Here is a 22,011-nt window from a genome sequence, read left to right as displayed (position 1 = left end):
TCGGAATGCACTAAAACGGTTGAACTATGGCGAAAAGTGTTTATTTTTCACGCTTTTCACACACCCTCGTGTGTGACTGCAGCTGAACCGGTCGTGCGAAAGCCTTCCCGCAAATCTTACAACCGTGCGGATAGTTTCCAGTGTGGCTCATCTCGTGGCGCTTTCGGTCCGTTGCGTATCGGAACACTTTCGTACAGAACTGGCACTGGTACTGCTTCTCACCGGTGTGAACTTTCAGGTGCACCTTCCAGTTTGATTTCTCCTTGAACTGCTTCGAACAGAAGCTGCAGGTATACTCGTACGCGTTAGCGTCGTGTGTTTTAAGGTGCGATCGCAGATGAGCCGGCTTGTGGAATCGAGCTCCGCACGTTGAGCAGACGAGATTACGCTCCTGGTGCACACGCTGGTGTCCGCGAAGGTCGGCGGCCGTTCTGAAAGTTCCACCGCACGTTTCGCACGCATAGTTGCGCTCAGTTATGTGGATCGTTTCGTGCGTTGAAAGCTTCGAGGCACATTCGAACGCTTTGCCGCAGGTTCCACAGGAGTAGACTTTCGGTTTGTACACGAGCACTTGGTGCGTTCGAACGCCCGATTTGTTTTTGAAGTATTTGAAGCATATGTTGCACTGATGATCACGATCGAGTTTCTCGTTCGAAGGCTGCTGCGACTGGTGAACATCAACGCCGTGCTGGTAGAGTTCCTCCATCGATTCGAAGGTGGCCTCGCAACCACAGCAGATTTTGACAGGTTGTTCCACGATACGAGTACGACGTGATGTGGTTTTGCTTTCTACGTGGCTAGTGTTGACGTGGACGGTCTTATCTGCTGGTGAGTTGAAGTAAACGCCACAGAATTGACACCGGTAATCTCGGATCAGTCGGCGCAGATGTGTGAGCAAAGCTTTACGCGTTTCAAATCGCTGGTAGCAAACGTGGCACTCGAATGAACTGGAATCTTGGAAGCGATCGGCCTCGTGAGCTTGTACCCCGTGCCCGACCAGTTCTTGACGTAAGTGGAAGACCATCTTGCAGTTACTATTACAGCATCGCGCAATTCGACCAACTTCATCGGAAGGCTCTTCTTCGTCCAAACTTTCTTCTTCCTCCAACAGCTCGAGAAGTGTGTTACTTAAAACATCCGTAAAGTCCGGATCTTGTCTCAGTTTGTACCATTTTTCCGAACCCTCCTGGTGGATTGACTCCGCAAAAAGACTAAACAGTTCCTTAGAAACTTCCTCCGGATCGTCATCCAAAACCTCCATCGTCTCATCCTCCAGATCGAGCAACACGTCAAACGTTTCCGACTCTATCTGTGTGTCTTTGTGCTCTGTCAACTCCACCCCCTCCGCTTCCATGACGTCCAATACCTCAACCTGTTCGGCCTCGTTCTCACTCTCCACGTACTCAACCATTTCTTCAGCCGGTCGAAGCTCCTCCTTGAACCGATGTTCCGTTTCCCGCACCCGCTCGACGTAGTTGAAGGCGTCCAAGGTCAGCTCGACACATTCCGGACAAACCAGCGTAGAGTGCGGGTCGTCTATCGGAATCTAGAAACAAAACGATCTCATTTCAATGTTCACTTCACCCCGCATGCCCCAGCCAATCTTACCACAACGGACGCCACCTGCAGCACCATTTCGGCGATGGTTTTCTCCTGTCTCCGGGAGAATATCGACGTACACTCGGCGACGACCGCCGCACACAGTCGGCACATGGACATTGTGAACCGTTTAACTGTTGAAAATGCTCCTGAATTATTAAAATAACTAAATTTAGTTTAAAAATAACTGCATGAAAGAGCGGTCAAACTCGATGTAAACAAATTGTTGTTTTGTTTTATGATAGTTGGCGACTGTCAAATTTTGAAACGGTTAGAAATGGTCCCGCGATACGGCCGATAGGTATCGAATTGGTTTCTCTAACAGATAGGTGTGCACTGAGACCAGAAATTAATACATTATAATAATACTTAATAATGTATTTATTTCTCATCAAAAATTTGTATTTGATTTAAAAACAAAATCCCCTCACAAATTTCAGGGAAATATAAAAAGGAAAATTGAAATTGGTTTTTCTTGTGTGTAAGAAGATAAAAAAATACTAAAAGTTTTTCCCTAATAATCCATAATCGTGTAAGCAACTAAAATAAATAGCATTCAACACAAATGCATCATATTTTACTGCACACCTTGTGAGGATCCATCTTGATCGATCTAGGCATTCCAGTACATAACTCAATTCCCCACAATAAACAAATCCGAAAACATTGATTTATGATGAACGCCGGTCATCCCAATTTGTACAACAATAATCTAAATCGATCGCCACAGGCTACCGAAGAGATAGCAACAGATGAACAGGTGAGATCTATCTTCTCAAGAAACTCACGAATAAAAGATACCCTTTCTTTGTAGGTTTGGACCGATGACCAATCCGTTTCATCGGCCAGCAACAGCAGCTGCGAAGCCCACGAATGGAGTCCCTTCATCAGTGACAACTTTTTATTCTACATCAAGCTGGATCTAGTTTATCACGCCAAGCCAATCGTATTCGACGACGATCTGTTCTTCCGTAATGAGTACAGGCGGCTATCGATTCGCAAGAAGGAGAACATCCTCTCAAAGTTCGGCCACCGGGAGAAGAACAAGCACAAACTGTTCAAGGTGACCGTGATTAATACCATCAAGAAGGAGCAGCTCAATGGCATCAACAAGGAAATTATCATCAGCGTTGCTCCCAAAAAGAATATTGTTCTGAAAGACTTGTTACCGCTGAGTGAGACTATTCTCGGCATCACAACGTCCCTGTTCCCAGACGGAAGAAAGCTGATGGTGGACAAGGTTAAAGATTATTCCATCTTCAACAGGGGCAAACTGGTAAAGTCAAAGGATTGGATAAAATCGATGGATGCTGAAATGGTCACGGTTGACAACTTGGACGCGCTGCTGGAAAGCTCGACAATGATACCAACAATTTTGAAAATCACCTTCTTCGAAATGATCGAACACGACATTTCGAATGCGATCGAAATCAAAATTACCAACCTCATGGATCTTATTCAAAGCCAAGAAACACTCTTTAACAAGGACGATATCCAAACCATGAGCAGCAATGATTTGATATTCAGCATGATCTACATCTCGAAAGATGGCTCGCAAAATGACGAGCTGGATGTTACATTTTGCTACCCAACGCGGGAAAATAACTTACTGTTTAGCTCTAAAGGTAGCTTCCTAACATTGCATTCCATCTTCAGTTCCTCATTCCAAACGAGAACCGTCATGACCAACTTGAAAATAAGAAACTCACTATTTTACACAACCTACAACGTATTGGACGATGGCGTGCTGCTGCTGGGATTTAACTCCAAGTATGCTTCACTGTTTTCGGTGAAACAAAAAAGTGAACAAATCTGCAACCTCATGAGCATTCTGTACCTGAACTGTTCGCAGACACTGAACAAGCCAGTCGAGCAACAAACGGAGCTGATGCAGCTGTGCGAACTTGTGAGGCATTCGGTGAAGACAAACAGGTGCTTGGACAAGTTTGAAAAGTCCTTCCACCAGCCACAGTTTGTGCCCCTTCCGAAAGAAATACAGCTTCGCATTAACGATGCACTTGGAGAGCTGGAAGCCATGGATTATCGCAACTGGAACGATGATTTGGTGGACTTGTTTTGTGATCTGACCATCATCGGCTGTTGCCTCTATTACAATCAGTACTTGGTTTGTTCACACCTGAACGGAGCATTTCTAAGGGACGTCGAAGTCATTCTGAGAAACTTTGGCATTTTTGAGGTCATTTCAACGACCAACATTAAGAATATGGCTATTTGGAGAAAAATCTACTTCAAAGAATTCTGCGAGCAAAAGTTTCACGAAACAAACGACGCCTATTTGATGCTGGTGTCTATCGGACACTTGCTAATGGTGGTCATTCTGGAAGTTCCACTCGACACCAATCACAACAAATCGTTTTCGCGGTACGTGGAAGAAATTCAAGATATGCTGGACTACTTCAAATCAACGGGTATTGAAAATCTGATACGCATATGGATCGACTCAAATCGGCGACCGCAGTGCATTCCAATGACCTCCGTAAAACACGAAACTGGTACAGAAGAAAGCCGTCCAAGCAGCACGAGAAATCACGACGAAGAGTCCAATGCATCGAGTTCGATCAAAAATCACGCCATCAAAGATGAAAACCTAAACGAACACGACGACGATGACGATTCGGACTGGGGTCAAAGCATGAACAGCAGCCAACGCAGCAGCAGCTTCGATATAACGGAAATTTCTGAAAATCGCTGCAAAGAATTTTCCGAGTTGGTCCCGAGCAGTTTGACGTTCGGTACCGAAAACCTTCTGTACTACTTTGTCCAGCTAGAACTCGGAGAAGGTGTCTTTATTGCGCCCGTGCTGAACACCCTGAACTCGAAACACGACATCATCATGAACACATTCCAGAAAACTTGCACCCTAATCCATGACACACTGCAAAACACGAAGAAGTTCCGCGACTTGCTGTCCAACGAGTCGAACAAGCTGGTGAACACGCAACGTTCACTGGTGGCAATCAAAGAGCAAGGAATGCTCATGTCCGTGCCGAAAGAGGGCAGCGCCGGAGAGAGGATCGAGTTTTGGGTGCTGGGACGGTTGTTCAGCTCCCCGCCGCGGGAACTGTACGTTTGCCATCGGTCGGATGCTCCGCAGCACATGGTCGAGTTAGCGTTCCGAATTTGTTTGACTTGTGCGGGTTAGAGGAGATCGAGTTTGGTTTCGATCGAGTACTGACAATAGGGAGGTATTAAGTAGGAAAGTAAGCAATCATTGTATTCCGTCCATTTTTTATAGCTAAGTGACATATTTTAAAAATAATAAAGCCGTATTTTGACTGTAATCAAGTGTTATTAATCCTTTTCGCAAACCTTTCGCAGATGGGTCTGCAGATCCCGATTACGAGGAAACTTTTTCGAGCAATGAGGACATGCGTATTTGAGCACCCGCTCGCCAGTGTGAATTGTAAGGTGTTCCTTGAGGGTGAATTTGTGCTTAAACTGCTTCTGGCAGATATGGCACGTAAATTCGTAGGCGTTTGCGTCGTGAACCTTTAGGTGTACTTGAAGATGGGACCTTTTCCTGAAACGAGCTCCGCAGCTTGAACACATCAGTTGTGGTTCTTCGTGAGACTTGTTATGGAGGCGTAGTTCGGCGTTGGATTTAAACTTTCCGCCACAGATATCACAGACAAACTTGCGTTCGGTGATGTGCACTCTTTTGTGGTTGTTCAACTTGGACGATGTTTCAAATTGATTATTGCAAATTCCGCAGATAAATCGTTTCAGCCTGTACACTGAGATTTGATGATATCGAACGCTGTTTTTGTTTTTAAAGAGTTTGTAACAAATGTTACACTCTTGATCATAGTCAACTTTGTTGATAATCGCTGAGGCTGCCGTGGTTTTGTGGACATCGATGCCATGTTGGTAAAGCTCTTCAATCGTTTCAAATTTGGCGTCACAACCACAGCAAATTTTGATTGGTTGTTCCTCAATTTTATATCGTTGACTTGTCTTGAATTCATGACTAATTTTGACATGAGCATCCCGTTCACGCTGTGTGTTGAAATACACGTCACAAGTGCGACATCGATAATCAACGATCAGGTTGCGCATGTGACCCACCAGGGACCGCCGGGTTTTGAACCTTTGCAAGCAAATCAAACATGTAAATGGGTTTGAAGTTTTTGCTTTGTGTCGATCACCTCCATGAACTTTTGATCCATGCTCGAATAGTTCTGCATGGCTTTGAAACGTCGTCTTACATTTCCGGTCACAACATCGCGCGATCCTTTCTTCGTTCTTTACAAGATTTGATCCCTCTTCTACATCCGAAAGATGATCATCTTCCTCGTTCAATCTTACTGACCCCGTCAGCAACTCCGCAAAATCCCGGTCACATTTCAGCTTGTACCATTTGTCCGAATCACTGTGCTGGATCGATTCAACAAACAGCTGCAAGAGTTCCTTTGCAGTCTCGTCCGGTTCACCGTCCACAATCTCAACCGATCCATCGCCCAGGGTAAGAAGGTTTTGGGTGGGCATCGTACTGGCAGAGTGATCGATCAGCTCTACTCCATCAGCGTCGAAAATTGAGGATTCTATTGTTTCCACATCCTGTTTAACATCGACCAATCCGGCGACTTCCTTTTCCATCCGGTTCAGTTTGTCCTCGAATTGTCGGTCCACTTCTTGAACTCGTTTGATAAAATTAAACGCAACCAAAGTTGTCTCGATGCAATCTGGACAAACCAGGACGGAGTGTGGATCATCGATTGGAACCTAAAATAACAGTAAGATTATTAAAACTTCATTTTCTCCTAACGAGCCTCTCTTACCTCAACGGATGTAACTTCCTGCACCATGTCGGCGATGGTTCTCATCTGTTTCCGGGTGAAAATCGACGTAAGATCCGAGTCGCAAGCTGCACATAAGCGACAAATCGACATTGTTAACACATTGAAATGGATAGCTGGTTGTTCTGATTTAGTTTTTAATGAATTTGCATTGATGGATTGAACGCCAGGCAGGCAGAACAAATTGGTAGGATTATTTTGGATTCACTTTTCAAAACCGATCAAAAAGGTATTTGTTTTGAAACGGTTTGTAACGATATAGGGAATAGGGGCAGAATTGGTAACCGAGCTGGATGCTTTGGGAGCGTTCTTTTATTACGTAACGCGAAAAATCGGACTTTTAGACCCCCCCCTCGTAACAAAATTTCCATACAAATTTTAAAAATTTTGTATGGAGCGTAACACGGCCTCCGACCCCCCCCTTCCCCCCTACTGCGTTACGTAATAAAAGAACGCTCCCTTTCGGTCCGAATGCTCCGAAATGTTGTCAGAGCAACACAACTGTTGCATACAGTTAGGCGCATGTGGATTTAATAGTACACTCAACCCCCGTTGGTTGGTCACTTTTTCGTTCGACACTATTTTAGTTTGTACCCCGTTGGTTGGTCAAAGTCAAACTAAAAAGTGACGAACTGTCACTTTTTACACGACGCTCACGCAAACTATCAAAACAAACGTTTGGTAGTGTGGGTGAACTCCGTGTAAAAGGGGTGTCAAACTAAAAAGTGACCCCGTTCGTTTGACAACAGTTGGTGTCAAACCACCGGGGTTTGAGTGTAGTTTATGCAACAAGTTGCAAAAAGAAGATTTTTTTAGCACCAGTCGTACATTTCGTGTTTGCCATTTCATAAGGGCACATAACTTTTTTAGCTAAGAGTGTGTCCCTTTCACACCTTATGTAAACTGTCATTTGAGTGAAAGGGTTACACTATTGTTTACAAAAGTTATGTGCCCTTTTGAAATGTTAGGCCCCATTTATCCAACGAGGTTCACCGGGTTCACCGAGTTGGATTAATACATCGAGTGATGAAAACATCAAGTTTTGCAACGAGTTCCATACAAGGGGTAGGACACAGAGTAACTGAGTCACTCAATTTTACAAAATTACTCAATGTGGCTCAAAGTTACTCAATCTTCCTCATAATTTTTTTTCTTCACCGAGTTGCGGAATTTGTGAATAAACATTCTGTCAATCAAACGTGTTTACAATTATTTACATTAGAAATATTTTCACGCCACGATGCTGCCATCAGTCAACGAAACCCGGAATCAACAGTTTCCGCCTGTTACGGATTGTGCCGTGCTGATCGTCGCCGCCGCTACCGGTGAATTCGAGACTGTTCGAGACTATGGATGCATCTGCATCCTGACACCGACCGGTCCCACCGAAAAGCCCCTGCATCTGCCCCTGGAGGACGTCAACAAAATTGGTTGAACAAAAACGGAAACCGGTGTAGACAAGCCCGGTATCGTCTTCGTCTTCTCCTCGGTATACCTGACCGCTGATGTCAAGTCCGTCGGAATGCACCAGGAAGCTTTGCGGGAGGCCGTGTCCGTCAGGGAAACTGCGTCGTGGATTGTCGCCGATGACTCAGAGAACTCACCGCCCAGGTCATCGTGATTTACCACCCCGGTCAGATCTCCAACGGTTACACCCTAGTGCTGCCACATCAAGGATCAAGGAGAAAATCTTTCGTCGTTCCGGGAAGTCCACAGAGGATCATCCATAGTTCATCAAGTCTGGTGATTACGCTATTGAGACTAATTAAACGATTGATGCGTTTTTCATGGTGTGTTTTTTATTTATTTATTTATTTTGCTGAACCCTTGGCAGAGCGACGACACTAATCTTAGCGGTACCCTTCTGCTCCTTGGCCTAGATGGCCTTCTTGTTACCCATGGAAGCGGCGACTTTCTTGGTAAGTTCCTTCTTGGGGACAGCACCTCCAGTGTCACCGGCGGCTTCTTTTTCAGCACCTTGCGTTTCTACTCGCCCGGCAGCGTGATTAGAGCGCCGATTCCGCGGACCTGCTTTTCGTTGGTCAGCATCACCTGGAACTTTCCGACCGACGACGTTGGCAGCTGTCACCAGCTCTCTGGCTGAAACGTCATCCTGTCCGGGAAAGCCCATTCGCGGAGTTTGGGTCGTTTCCACGCGAGTAATGTTCATCATCCGGACGATTTCGTTCTTGGCACCCTTTTGGAAACGGTCTTCTTCCGGGCATGCTTCTTGGCGGCGGCCGCAGTGTTCTTGTCCTTGGTGGTGGCATTAGCAACCTATTTTTTAATAAAGCCGACGTCGGAACCGTTTTGCCAGCAGCGGCAGTCGTTCCTTTTTTGGCCGGTTCGATATTTGGAGCAGTGGCCGGAGCCTTCTTGCCTCTTTGCAGCTTTCTTGGCAGCCGGACACTTCTCAGCTGACTTCCTCTCGGTGGCGGCCGGTTTCTTCTCATCAGCTCTTCTTCTCACCCGTGCCGGAAGCAGCAGCTGGCTACTTCTCCTTCTATTCTGCCGGTTGCACCGTGGACTTTTCAGATAAGGATTGGATGGATCTCTTCTAGTATTTCGAGTCCAAATTCTTGCGTCATGTTCAGGGTCGTTCCGCTGGAGGTGCAATACTACTGGTCCCGATGGCCCAACTAGCTGGAATGTATTTCATCTTTTTCTGCTAACATTCTTTCGTGTTCGTTTTATTTTTTGTACGCTGCCATCTGAAAAAAAAATCAGCTTTATTCAACACAGTTCTATGAAGGTGGCATTTCTCTTGAAACAACCTACCTCATGTCACGGAATCGTCGCTAAGAACCTAATAACCAGCAGTTTATTCGTCGATTTTTTGAGTCGTTACAAAAAATTACACTTCCGCTGTTTTTGTGTTTTGCAAGTTGTCAGTGTCAGAAATGTTGAAATGTCAATGTCAAAATTTGTTACGTCGTTTGTGAAAATCATGGTGAAGATTGAGAAATTCTGAAAAACGTGCGTGGCTCAATGTTACTCAATTCTATTCATTTTTTCTCAAAATCACTCACTGTCCTACCCCTTGGTTCCATACAACATTTTTGAAATTCTGAAAACACCCTTTGAACACAATTATAAATCAAATGTCCATATATTTAGTCAATGAATCGTTCAAATTAAAAAAATGTTGAAAAGTAACACTTTTGCACTGAAAAGTTCAACTTTCCAGCATCCGTTTCAGTGCTGAAAAGTAGAACATTTCAGCATTTGTTTTGAAAAGGGTTTCTATTTGATTCTGTTATATTTGGTAGAGAAAATTAGGCTGTTTCGTCATTAGAGAATGACAGGAAAAAAAAGGAGTTTTGTCTGTGGTTTCACGACGGAATTGCAAAAATTTTCTTATGTGATGGCATACACGCGGAATTTTTTTTTTCACAATAATTAGTTGACGGCGTGGTCGGAGCAAAATATTGTGAACCAAAATACCCCATTGGGAATTTATACGTAGAATGTGTGTTTTACCGGCCTTAATAAGAATCTGTAAAAATAAATGTTCTTTCGATAAAAATAGCCTTTTTTGAAAATTTTAGGGTGTTATTTTAGGTACGGATTTTTTTTACTGACCTGGCCTTATAGGTGAATTGATCTAAAACTAATATTTGTAGAGAAATCTCTTACCATCAAAACCCAAGAAAGATTGTAAATCAGTTTTGATTGTCAAAAGATATTTCAATTTGACCCAACCAATGAATGAATGGTTCGAATGAAAAAAAATGTCTTCAAAGTGGAATATCTTTTGACAATCTAAACGGAATGACAAACCATAAAAAAAGTTTTAAAGGTGAGAGAAACCTTGGCTAAAACAAATATAATCCTAAGGGACCCCCCCCCCCCCCCAGGCCAAGCCAGTTTTCAAACAAATGGGCCGATATTTGGCGTGAGAGTCCTGAAAGGAGAACCCTTGATCTCAAAATATTTTAAAATCCGTGTCCACCCTAAAACACATAAAAAATCATAATTTTGATTTTATCAGTCTAAGATATCCTGCCAGTCAGAATTTTTATCAATGCATTTGATTATAAAAAAATAATTATAATTATATTAAAATAAATCAAAAGCAATACATTTTCTGAAAACACAGCAAAGTGTTTAATAATACTTGCCCATCCAGAGCATTTTTATTTAATTCGATTGCAACTGCATTCAAATAAGCGAATTATAATTTTAACGCTATCAGTTTTCAAAATATATTAAAATAATAGACAAAAGGTTGGTAACAAATGATTATTTGATTGATTTGAGCAACTTTTTTCTTTTAAAAAACTTGACATATTTTTTACATTAATAAGAAAAAAACAAACATTTACTTTTATGCTAACTACCACATTACTTGTTTAAATCGAAGACCACCGGGACTGCAAACATCATCTCTTCAGCATTACCCATGTATGCAAATGCAGCTGTAAAGTAGCCCGCCAGCAGACGTATCACATTTAATTGGTCCGCTAATGTTCGAATTAATGGAGCCTTCTGCTAGCTTCTAGTTGCCCCGTTCACCACCTTCAACGGCAACGATTTTCGGGTCGGAACACTCTACCGTGTGCTACCTTTCTTGTCGTTGACTGTCCCAGGGTACCAGATCTCTTGCAGATCTCGCTCCTCCGTCACATCGCCGTCGTCCGTCATTAACAGGTATTTAAGAGTCTCTGCCGTTTTAACGCACACTCACACACCTCGGGAAGGATTTCTTCGAAATGGATATCACCCGAAATAAGACTACTTTACGAGCAGTTACTGGCTCGCTCGATGGTGGGACCTACATCGGCGTTTCGGGCCGCGGCCAGACGACGCCATCAGCAACTACATCATCATCACGCGAGAGAATTCATTCATCCCGGTTCGTTGGTCGGCGGGGTGTGAAGTGTGAAACTACACCGTCGTTTACCTAATTCCTTTACGGTCAATCCTTCTCCCGGAGGTCCCGCGCAGGTCGTAACACTTTAAACTGTGTCGCCGGACAAGTCATCATTCCGGGCCGATACGACCTCTGCTCCGAGTGGGGCTGGAGTCAGGGTGTGTGAACGCCTGGGTGAACGCGCACTTGTGGGAACTGATAAATTGACAGGGATTACGATACGTGTACGGATGTTTGGGATGGTAAGCCAATAGTTTTAATAGATTTTTTTTCTCACAATGGAGACGCCTGATGCTTTAAGTATCGACTTCAATTTGAGATGAAGACTGGTCGTTGGTTTGATATTGGCGTTGAACAGTTTGGACCACCAATGTTTTCATCAACCCTATACAATACCTGTGTTTCTCAGAGCAGCGCTAAGCTGCTTCGTGAATAAAACTGCCATCAAACTTCTCACCTCAATAAGTTCGTCACCCCTTCCACCGTGTAACGCAAAAAAACGAGGTGCGTATATCTCTCCATTAAACTACCGCAGTTATTCGGAACGGTGTGGTCCTTCTTCGCGCGGTGGCCAACTTTACCTCTCTAAGTTGGGTTTCGAATGTCCAACTCGATTGAATTTAATGGCCTTCCGTTTATTACCGACTCCGGAGTTTGCAGTTACAGTGCCTACCGGGAGTTTCCTTCCAACTGTGGCCTTTCGCGTGAAGGTCATCAAGAGTCGTGCGTGTGGTCCTCCGGGGTTGGCCACCTCCAGGATTCCTCCGTCGTTAGTGGCCAATGTCACACCACTTGTTGCAAAAGTTGTGGAGAATCGGCCACAGCGAGCGTGAAACTAGGGCTGCCCGCAGAGTTGTCCGGAATCTGCATCAGGGAGGTGAAATCTTGTTCGTTTTTTTTCTGGCTTTCTAATGAACAGATAATGAAATCTAGTGTCTGGGCCCAAATGAGGCTAACAAATCAGCAGCAAAAAGGGCACGTAGGAGGAAGTTGAGGTCCTACCGTGAACGCCATTGTTGGAACGCTGAGCGAGGCGTTGTCCTGGTTTTTTGGAAGGTTTTTTTTTGTCCAGACGAATGTTTTGAACATTAATTTCTACAGCTCGGTTGGTAGCATGTTGAGACAGATTACATGGTGTCCGGAAGGCTTCTTTATTAAAGGTTAACTCGAGATTGGCTATCACGGTGGTCTTACCTTGTGGTTCTTGAATTTGTTGCCGAATTAGTTCCAGTTTTGCATCGATGAATAGGTATTTAGTTTGATGTTCAAGTAACCCTTACAGACTAACGAGCGTGCATAGACCACGTGGCCTTCAAATTTTAACCCTCTACAACCTAACCCCGCCTTTAGACGGGCTTCGATTTAAAAAATCGCCAAAAATCAATTTTTCAACCAATTTTCAATCTTGAAGAAGCATTGGAAAGAATAATTCTTATGATTTTAGAAAATTTATGGGTTTAAAGTTCTACTTGTTTTATGTGACTTTGCCAATGTTTTTAAAAATGTAATTTTTTAAGAGTCAACTTTGGCTGAGTTTTTAACTAACATTTCCTATATTTTCAGTAAAAAGAAGTATGCAGTAATTTTTGTAGTGTACCAAACTATGCCATCTACAAATTAAATAATGATGGTGCCATTCTATCAACAAATGTGAAAAACAAGCAAAAAATCGAAAAAGTGACTGTAAAAACGAGAAAAAAAATTATAGGCAAAATGTAATTATATTAGGTGGTATGAGCATGAGCATGGTTGACTGCCAATGAGCTGTAATTATATTAGGTGGTATAATAGGCCAAATACTACCAAAAACAAACATAAATATAACAAGATAAATGCAAATTGAAAAACTATAAATAAAACAAGAAAAACATAAAACAAGAGAAGTAAAACAAAATCATGTTGCACTTAAATATTTCGTCAGTTGTGTGCTATCTTGTGACAACGACCATTTAGAACTTTTCGAGAAAATCGATTTTTAAAGTTTGTTGGTAAATAATTTCAAAACTATAAATGATAGAGCCAAACTTTTTGAAGCAATCGGTTCGTATACTATCGCTTAACAAACGCTCCAAGTTTCAACTAATTTGGTTACACCAGTTAAAAGATACAGTAAATAATGTAAACAAAAATCTGAAAAGCACGTGTCACAAGTGTGTTTCGAAAGTAAAATTGTACTACGTGTCACAAGTGTGCACAGAATTCCCATACAAGCTAAAATAAGCTCAAATCAATGGTTAAATCGACTAAATCAGTGTATTTTTAATAAACAAAAGGTTGCATTGCCTTTAGAAAGTGTGTGTGTACATAAATTTGTGAAAAACAAGAAAAATTTTCCACATTTTCCAACAACATGTATGACGTGTCACAAGTGTGCACAATCATTTTGATGATAAATTGGTCTATGTCACAAGTGTGTATCGCGATATCCGGGAAACGGAAGCGAGTTTCCAAAATCGGGTTAAAGCATCTTGTAGTGTTTGTTAAGTATAGCAAAACGTCATCATTAACTCATTTTCGACCAAAATGGTCTATGTCACAAGATAGCACACAGCTGACGATTTGTTATGCAATTGTAGAACTCCTAAATTCTCATAATATTTAACTATTTAAAAAAAAATTACTCTGTTTGGTCGTGTTGCGAATCAACACTAGGGTGACAATAAAAAATATCGACTTCATGGATACCTTTTTACTCCATTCCTTAAGCAAAAATAAGTAACTGTGCCAATTTTAAGCCAAATCTGTTAAGTCTTCAAACCGATAACAACTTGTCAGGGTTAATTCAGCGGTCTATGACAAAATTATCTGTTATAAAATTTTCTCACACTGGACAACGATCTGACACATTTAACGTCACCTTTTAATGGAATTTTGAAATTATTTCTTTTCTCAGCAATTTTTTTCTATTTTTTCCATACAACATTAAAAAACGACCGTTAACCCTTACATACTTGTAAATCGACAAAAAAAGTCAGAGCTTGGTGTGAGCACACACTAAATTTTTTTTTAAATCTGTTTTCAGAGCATTAAAATATGGGACCATCCATAAACCACGTGGACACTTTTTTGGGAATCTGTTACCCCCCCCCCCCCTAGTGGACAATTGCCCATACAAAAAAAACTTTTTTGTATGGATCGTGGACAATCGCCACACCCCCCCCCCCCAAAGTGTCCACGTGGTTTATGGATGGTCCCTATACATTTTCATCTATTATCAAAACAATTTTGAAGACATTTGGTTGTATCATTTCCGGGATTAACTATTTGATGTTAGCAGTTTCAAAAAACGTTTGCCACGATATCTTAACACTGCCTTTACCAAATCGGCTCAAAATTTTGGTGAAGACTCGTTTAACCGGTCGTGTGTGCATGAAAAACTTATTTAAAAAAAAGATAAAAATATTTTTGTGTTTTCATATTTAAAAAACCGTCATTTTTTTATTTTTGTCCTTTTTAAAAAGCTTAATTTCAAAATCGGGCTTCGTCATGAACACGGGATATGTCTTGAGAGTCTTCACCCCGAATTTCAGCCAATTTGGTCCTTCCCATCTCGAGATATCGCGGCACCCGTAAATCAACCCGGTGTTTTGAGAAAAACACTCAGAAAGTTTGGCAGTCCGCTTTGCGCACGGCAAAATGTTGAGTTTAAAATCGTCTATAACTCAGTTCAATCATTAAATATCTTCATGAAACTTTCAGGAGTGATTGAAAATCATCTTTTTATTGATTCAATAAATTTTCTGTAATATGAAATTTTGTGATTTTCTAAATGTATATAACCCCTTAACCGATTTGGCTCAAAATTGTCACAGTTACTTATTTTTACCTAAAGAATTGAGCCAGGGGGTATCTCTTAATCCTAAAAGATTACAATTTTGATAGATTCTCTAAACTGCGGCTCGCGTATGGTTCTGGAATCCAGCTCACATAGTTGTTCTCATGTTAGTGTAACGGACATTCAAGTACTCAAATTTGACTTATACAAGGTCGTTGATGATTGAATAACACCGACCAACAAAATTTCTGCGCAGACTCAACTCGAGGGGAATTATGAACTTTGGGGATTCCAGAATCACGTGCATTTTGAATTTTCAAAAAATAGTTTGTCTGGGCCGAATGGTTTTTCTCCAAAGTTTGTATGGAGATAAAGTGCCTTTCGGTTATCTTACATAAATTTTTGTTAGGTTGTATGCAACAGCGACGAATCGCCCTAATTCTCCATACAAACTTTTGAGAAAAACCATTCGGCCCAGACAAAACTATTTTTGAAAAAAAAAAAAAATAAAGTGCACGTGATTTTGGGATCCTCAAAGCTAATACTTCATACTGCTACGAATTGAGTAAATTTTAGAAACCAATCAGCTCCATTGAATCTCCCATATGTCCATGGAAGCGCTTGGTTTCTAAAGAGCATTCAAAAGCATTTATAGCGAAATCAAACAAAACGTTGTCAATAAAAATTATCAGTATTTTTATTACTTTAGAGATCATCAGGGATGGAATAATCGCAAAATAATCAATTTCGCTTGCGAACTTTTTTCACCCGCGAAAGAGAGAGGAGGCAAATCACGCAAGAGAAAATCGCTCCCGAAATTCTCCAAAAAAATCAATCCGCTGATGATTTTTTGAGAATTTTCTTGTCAGCACCACTAAAAATTATTTATTTCACTTTATTTACACAAAATGTGACAGGTCATTTTTAGACGTGTGACGTTACATCTGAAAGTGTAGTAGTGGAAAAGATAATCCGCCGAATAATCAAGATGATGATTTTTCTAGATTCCTTTTACCGATCTTTCGTGCGCGAGAGAGGAGAGCATGCTCCCTTCGGATTTTTTCTCTTGATGAACATCCAATGATTTTCTTTTGATGATGATTATTCCATCGCAGGAGATCACCTTTCAAAACAATAACAACTAATTTAAAATCCAATTTGTCTTTGCAAAATTGCACCTAACGATGTGATATTTTAAAAGAACTATTTTTCTTTTTTGAGCGTGAAATTTATTGGATTGTTAACCGCACTTTCAAATTTATGCCAGTTTCGATTTGGATATGTCGTACAAAGAGTAATCAATCTTCATAAGATAAGAATCACAGAGTTGTTATCAATTCACCAAATTGTCTACTTCTATATTTCTATATTATACATTTAAAGATCCAAAATCCAAATTACAACATAAAGAAAAAAACAAAAATCTAGTACGATATCCTTCTTTTTCCAACTCTCTTGCCACTTTGGTTTCTCCCCGAAATCCAGCAGGAAAGTGACTAAATATTGTCATTACTGTCTCGGTGTCCTCGGTGCCATAAATTACCCCCGCTCGAATCCTTGAGGAGATTGACTATCTGTGAGACTGTTCTTAACCTCCCCAGGAATGATTCCCACAACCGAAGAGAACTTTTCCCACAAGGTACGAGTCATGTCCCGGCTCGAGCGGTCACTTAAGTTTTGGTAATCCACAGTGTCATACGACGCAGAGACTCTGCATGTCACACCAGCAAGGAGTGTGAAGCTGATGGCTTTTGGGAAGAAGAACGCATCGAAGGTGACTTTTTGGCCACCCATGTGATGATGTTTTGGGCTCTTTTATTTTCCTGTGGACTCTATTCTTTGTGTGTGCCATTCGGATCGATCGTATGTGAGTCTATTGAGTTGATGTTTTCATCTTGCAGTCAATTGAGCCTCAATCGAAGAGAATCGTTCAATGGATTGTGTTGAAGATGGTACGGAGGTGCATTGTTCGTGAGGTTGGTCTGTCCCTCCATTGTTGGTAGTTCTGGGACTGCCAAGGTGTATATTTTTCTGTGTTTTGTCTCCTTGAGGTCTTTGGTTTAATTTACATTTAATTGATAGTTTCTTTGAACTGCATTGTCTGCTGTGGCTTTTCATATAGACTTGTTTTGTGTGTTTTCTTGGGGTATTTTTTGGATAAATGGTACTTTGAAGAGTCTATCTATGGATTTATTGACACTATCTTGAAAACAAAATAAACTACCAATTTATTGAGTGCCTCAATCGAGTTGGGATGTTTGGTTTCCAAGAATAGCTGCCGTTTCATGTAAGGAAAATTTATTGCAGAAGTAATTTTTAGTTGGTGTTTGGTGACAATTTCTAGAAATGATTAACATGAGTTTTATTGTAAAGAAGGAAAACATTCAAACTGTAGAAAAAAAAAGTTTAAAAAATAATCGATTTTATTGCTCTAAATATTTTCTTCCCATCTCAGAAATTGATATTTATTTGTATGAAAATAGTCTACTTTTACCTTTTGCAACATTTTTTTTTTGTAATGATTCGATGTGTCCAGTGTTAGTTGTTGTCTCTTTGTTTCCAGTTTTAGTGTTTCTAATGGGTAATTCTCTACCAACTCACACGAAATCGGGAAAAGTTGCCCCGACCCCTCTTCGATTTGCGTGAAACTTTGTCCTAAGGGGTAACTTTTGTCCCTGATCACGAATTCGAGGTCCGTTTTTTGATATCTCGTGACGGAGGGCGGTACGACCCTTTCATTTTGAACATGCGAAAAAGAGGTGTTTTCAATAATTTGCAGCCTGAAACGGTGATGAGATAGAAATTTGGTGTCAAAGGGACTTTTATGTAAAATTAGACGCCCGATTTGATGGCGTACTCAGAATTCCGAAAAACGTATTTTCATCGAAAAAACACTAAAAAGTTTTAAAAATTCTCCCATTTTCCGTTACTCGACTGTAAAAAATTTTGGAACATGTCATTTTATGGGAAATTTAATGTACTTTTCGAATCTACATTGTCCCAGAAGGGTCATTTTTCATTTAGAACAAAATTTTTTATTTTAAAATTTCGTGTTTTTTCTAACTTTGCAGGGTTTTTTAGAGTGTAACAATGTTGTACAAAGTTGTAGAGCAGACAATTACAAAAATTTTGATATATAGACATAAGGGGTTTGCTTATAAACATCACAAGTTATCGCGATTTTACGAAAAAAAGTTTTGAAAAAGTTACTTTTTGCGTTTCTCTTTGTTTCGTCGTCCGTGTCTGTCGCGGGTGACCATGAACGGCCATGATCGATGACGACCAACTTTTTTAAAACTTTTTTTCGTAAATCGTGATAACTTGTGATGTTTATAAGCAAACCCCTTATGTCTATATATCAAAAATTTTGTAATTGTCTGCTCTACAACTTTGTAGAACATTGTTACACTCTAAAAAATAACCCTGCAAAGTTAGAAAAAACACGAAATTTTAAAATGAAAAATTTTGTTCTAAATGAAAAAATGACCCATCTGGGACAATGTAGATTCGAAAAGTACATTAAATTTCCCATAAAATGACATGTTCCAAAATTTTTTACAGTCGAGTAACGGAAAATGGGAGAATTTTCAAAACTTTTTTAGTGTTTTTTCGATGAAAATACGTTTTTCGAATTCTGAGTACGCCATCAAATCGGGCGTCTAATTTTACATAAAAGTCCCTTTGACACCAAATTTCTATCTCATCACCGTTTCAGGCTGCAAATTATTGAAAAACACCTCTTTTTTCGCATGTTCAAAAATGGAAGGGGTCGTACCGCCCCTCCGTCACGAGATATCAAAAAACGGACCTCGGATTCGTGATCAGGGACAAAAGTTACCCCTTAGGACAAAGTTTCACGCAAATCGAAGAGGGGTCGGGGCAACTGCTGTGTGAGTTGGCGGAGAATTACCCTAATACTAAATAATAAAAATATGTTGCTGGTTTATCTGGAGAGTTATTTTAATGGAGACACTCTGGATGATTAAGTTAGGAATAACTCTTCTCTGGATAGTGGGAACAAAAAAACAAAATAAATCTTTGATGGGATTAGTTTAGGTTTTGGAAATTCAAATTGTATAAACTATAAGGCCCGAATATAAATCTACATCCAAATACTACTACACTCCAGACTCGATAATCCGAAGGCCTCGAAAAATCACAATTTTTTTCTCTTTGTCTTATTTTTGATTGCTAAGCAGAAGTTAGGTGTCATAACCACTCAAAAGGGATTAAGATTTTTAAAATCCAAGATGGCGGCCAAAATGGCGTTGATCAAATATAGAAAAAATCCATTTTGTAATTTAACATACAGTATGTAAAAAAAGTATTTACACCCCTTGGGCACTATGCACATATTGTAATGAAAAAAGTAAAAAAATTAAAGTTTGACAGGAACCTAGTACTACGTTTTTTTCAGAAACTCATTCCAAACATTTTGCTCATGAAAAGATGATTTCTTTAAATAGTTATATAACAAATACCATTACGAAAATAAAAAAGATGCAAAAAAAAGTTTGTACAACTTTCGAAAAATTAACTTAGATAATTTTATTTGTTGACAAATCACCATAAATCCAGTCTCCCAACTCCAAATAGGCATCCTTGACTGAATAAAAAAATAATTTGGATTGAATATAAAGTTTACTAACTACTTAGTATAAAAGTTTATATAACTCTGGAAATTTTATATAAAACTTATCTAAACTTAATTTTGCAAACTTTTAATTCAACTAAATGTAAATATATTATCATAGAATTGCTATTTAAACATTGTGGAGTGGGTATAACACCGTTTTGGGGGTATTTGTATCGATAGAATAGATTTTTCGTTGGAATTTCGTACTAACCCGGAATTACGTCGTCGGAAAATCCGCCGGCATCCGAACCGGTCATCAATTCACAAGTCAACCTATGTGAAATCGGAAAGGGCATAAAATTTCCGATCTTTTGATACGGTGTTATACGCACTCCAAAATGTTTATTTAGCAATTCTATGGTAATATATTGACATTTAGTTGAATTAAAAGTTTGCAAAATTAAGTTTAGATAAGTTTTATATAGAATTTCCAGAGTTATATAAACTTTTATACTAAGTAGTTAGTTAACTTTATATTCAATCCAAATTATTATTTTAATCAGTCAAGGATGCCTATTTGGAGTTGGGAGACTGGATTTATGGTGATTTGACAACAAATAACATTATTTATGTTAATTTTTCGAAAGGTGTACAAACTTTTTTTGCACCTTTTTTATTTTCGTAATAGTATTTGTTATATAACTTTTTATAGAAATCATCTTTTCATGAGCTTTTTGTAGCAAAATGTCTGGCATGAGTTTCTGAACAAAACGTAGTACTAGGTTTCTGTCAACATTAAATTGTTTAGATGTTTCATTACAAAATGTGCATACTGCCCAAGGGGTGTAAATACTTTTATTACATACTGTATCAACGCCCATGGCTCCAAAAAAGTTGGAACGGTAACTTCAACTCAATGGTTCTCGGACATAACTCAACCAATCAAGATGATTCTTCTTTCCAGTGATTTGTTAGAATGTCTAGATAATTCTAGAATTTTGCAGAACTTAATTTGATCAAATCTGTAATTTCTGCAATCAAAAACATCGTTCCAACTTTTTTTAGGGTGTAAAAAAATTCGCCAAAAATTCCGCGGAGGCAGTCGTTTTAAAAAAGGTGGAACGATGTTTTTGATCGCAGAAATTTCAGATTTGATCGAATCAAGTTCTGCAAAATTTTAGGATCATCTAGTCATTCTTACAAATCACTGGAAACAAGAATCGTCCCGATTGGTTGAGTAATGCCAGAGAACCAGCGAGTTGAAGTTACTGTTCCACCTTTTTTGGGGGGCTTGGGCGTCCGTGTACGTTGGACATGCGTTGGGCGTTCCAGTGTTAATAGGCAATCAACTATTTAAATCCGAATAAAATGGGGTCGCAGAATTTGAATTTGACAATCAAAGCAAGAATTTTTTTTTGGTCATAATTCGATTATCCGAATTTCCATACAAACCTTCGGATTATCGAGTTTCGGATAATCAAAACTCCGGATAATCGAGGCTTTGGATAATCGAGTCTGGACTGTAATAATATACATAATATAAATGAGCCCTAACATGAAGCAAACTTCATTAAACATTAAACTCCATTGGTAAAAATATTCACCTTGATTTTTTTGATACTTTTAAGAGCTAGTCCACGAGCAGAGTTTACCCATCTCGTATCGACCACACCATATTTGCCTGAAATTTTCAGGGGTTATTTGGACAACTAGCATCTGGGCCAAATATGAGTACTCTAGGGAATTGAAAGGGAGAGGGAATAAAAGGTAAAAAAACGTCTAAAGTTTTGAAATAACCATTGAAACAAGCATCGAAAAGGCAACGAGAACCTTCAGGACTTTCTGTGGGATGTCAACGAATCCGCTCATCGATGTACTCCTCCGTCAACAACTGTGATATTAGTTTTTGAGCCAAACATAGATCTAGGGTTTTTCTTAAAATTTATTTTCCCTTAAAGAGCACTAGCTAGTAAATTCTAGTATGTACCCTGCCTGCAAAGGCTTATGAATTGTTCTCAGTTGAAAGGTTCTCCAAATTTCTGAATTGCAAATGTAATACGGGTCATTCCAGGTCAACTGAGTACACTTTTGGACTCGACCTTCACCGATTTGGACCAAACTTGGAGGGAACGTTTATTTATCGATAGTTAACAGAAATCCCAAGTTTGGTGCTGATTGGACCATCCCTCTATTTTTGGCACCGCCCTCTTTTTTTGGCGATTTTCTAAAAAAAATTTTTCTTTTAATCATAACTTTGCAACTATTTGAGCAAAAGACTTTCTACAGGTTGCATTTTATAGAAAATTGTCCAAGGAATTCGATAAAAATAAAATTTTAACCCTTAAATGCCCACTAATATTGTATTTTAACG

At 39.9% G+C, this 22,011-nt stretch overlaps 3 protein-coding genes across 3 annotated transcripts; 1 reads left to right on the top strand and 2 right to left on the bottom strand.

The window, feature by feature from the left end:
- Window positions 1-25: 25 nt before the first annotated feature.
- LOC6042976 (zinc finger protein 383) lies at window positions 26-1,830 on the bottom strand. The gene is made up of 2 exons (XM_038254300.1): window positions 1,609-1,830; window positions 26-1,546 (listed from the first exon to the last, which is right to left on the bottom strand). The coding sequence occupies exons 1-2, from the start codon at window positions 1,717-1,719 to the stop codon at window positions 41-43; spliced, it is 1,617 nt and encodes a 538-aa protein (XP_038110228.1). The 5' UTR covers window positions 1,720-1,830; the 3' UTR covers window positions 26-40.
- Window positions 1,831-2,187: 357 nt separating this feature from the next.
- Window positions 2,188-4,901, top strand: LOC6042982 (protein inturned). Its single transcript, XM_038255921.1, has 2 exons — window positions 2,188-2,359; window positions 2,414-4,901. The coding sequence occupies exons 1-2, from the start codon at window positions 2,273-2,275 to the stop codon at window positions 4,760-4,762; spliced, it is 2,436 nt and encodes an 811-aa protein (XP_038111849.1). The 5' UTR covers window positions 2,188-2,272; the 3' UTR covers window positions 4,763-4,901.
- LOC6042983 (zinc finger protein 814) lies at window positions 4,809-6,639 on the bottom strand. Its single transcript, XM_001854376.2, has 2 exons — window positions 6,399-6,639; window positions 4,809-6,342 (listed from the first exon to the last, which is right to left on the bottom strand). The coding sequence occupies exons 1-2, from the start codon at window positions 6,507-6,509 to the stop codon at window positions 4,912-4,914; spliced, it is 1,542 nt and encodes a 513-aa protein (XP_001854422.2). The 5' UTR covers window positions 6,510-6,639; the 3' UTR covers window positions 4,809-4,911.
- Between the last annotated feature and the right edge of the window lie 15,372 nt (window positions 6,640-22,011).

The sequence above is a fragment of the Culex quinquefasciatus genome, chromosome 2 (genome assembly GCF_015732765.1).
Source record: "Culex quinquefasciatus strain JHB chromosome 2, VPISU_Cqui_1.0_pri_paternal, whole genome shotgun sequence".
Lineage (NCBI taxonomy): Eukaryota > Metazoa > Arthropoda > Insecta > Diptera > Culicidae > Culex > Culex quinquefasciatus.
This window is presented reverse-complemented; position numbering and strand designations above follow the sequence as displayed.

Bases quoted from the DNA above. Each gene is read 5' to 3' on its own strand.
- LOC6042982 (XM_038255921.1), top strand. From the start codon at position 2,273: ATGATGAACGCCGGTCATCCCAATTTGTACAACAATAATCTAAATCGA. The intron at 2,360-2,413 runs GTGAGATCTATC...CTTTCTTTGTAG, and splicing joins AGATAGCAACAGATGAACAG to GTTTGGACCGATGACCAATC.
- LOC6042983 (XM_001854376.2), bottom strand. From the start codon at position 6,509: ATGTCGATTTGTCGCTTATGTGCAGCTTGCGACTCGGATCTTACGTCG. The intron at 6,343-6,398 runs GTAAGAGAGGCT...CTGTTATTTTAG, and splicing joins AGGAAGTTACATCCGTTGAG to GTTCCAATCGATGATCCACA.
- LOC6042976 (XM_038254300.1), bottom strand. From the start codon at position 1,719: ATGTCCATGTGCCGACTGTGTGCGGCGGTCGTCGCCGAGTGTACGTCG. The intron at 1,547-1,608 runs GTAAGATTGGCT...TTTTGTTTCTAG, and splicing joins TGCAGGTGGCGTCCGTTGTG to ATTCCGATAGACGACCCGCA.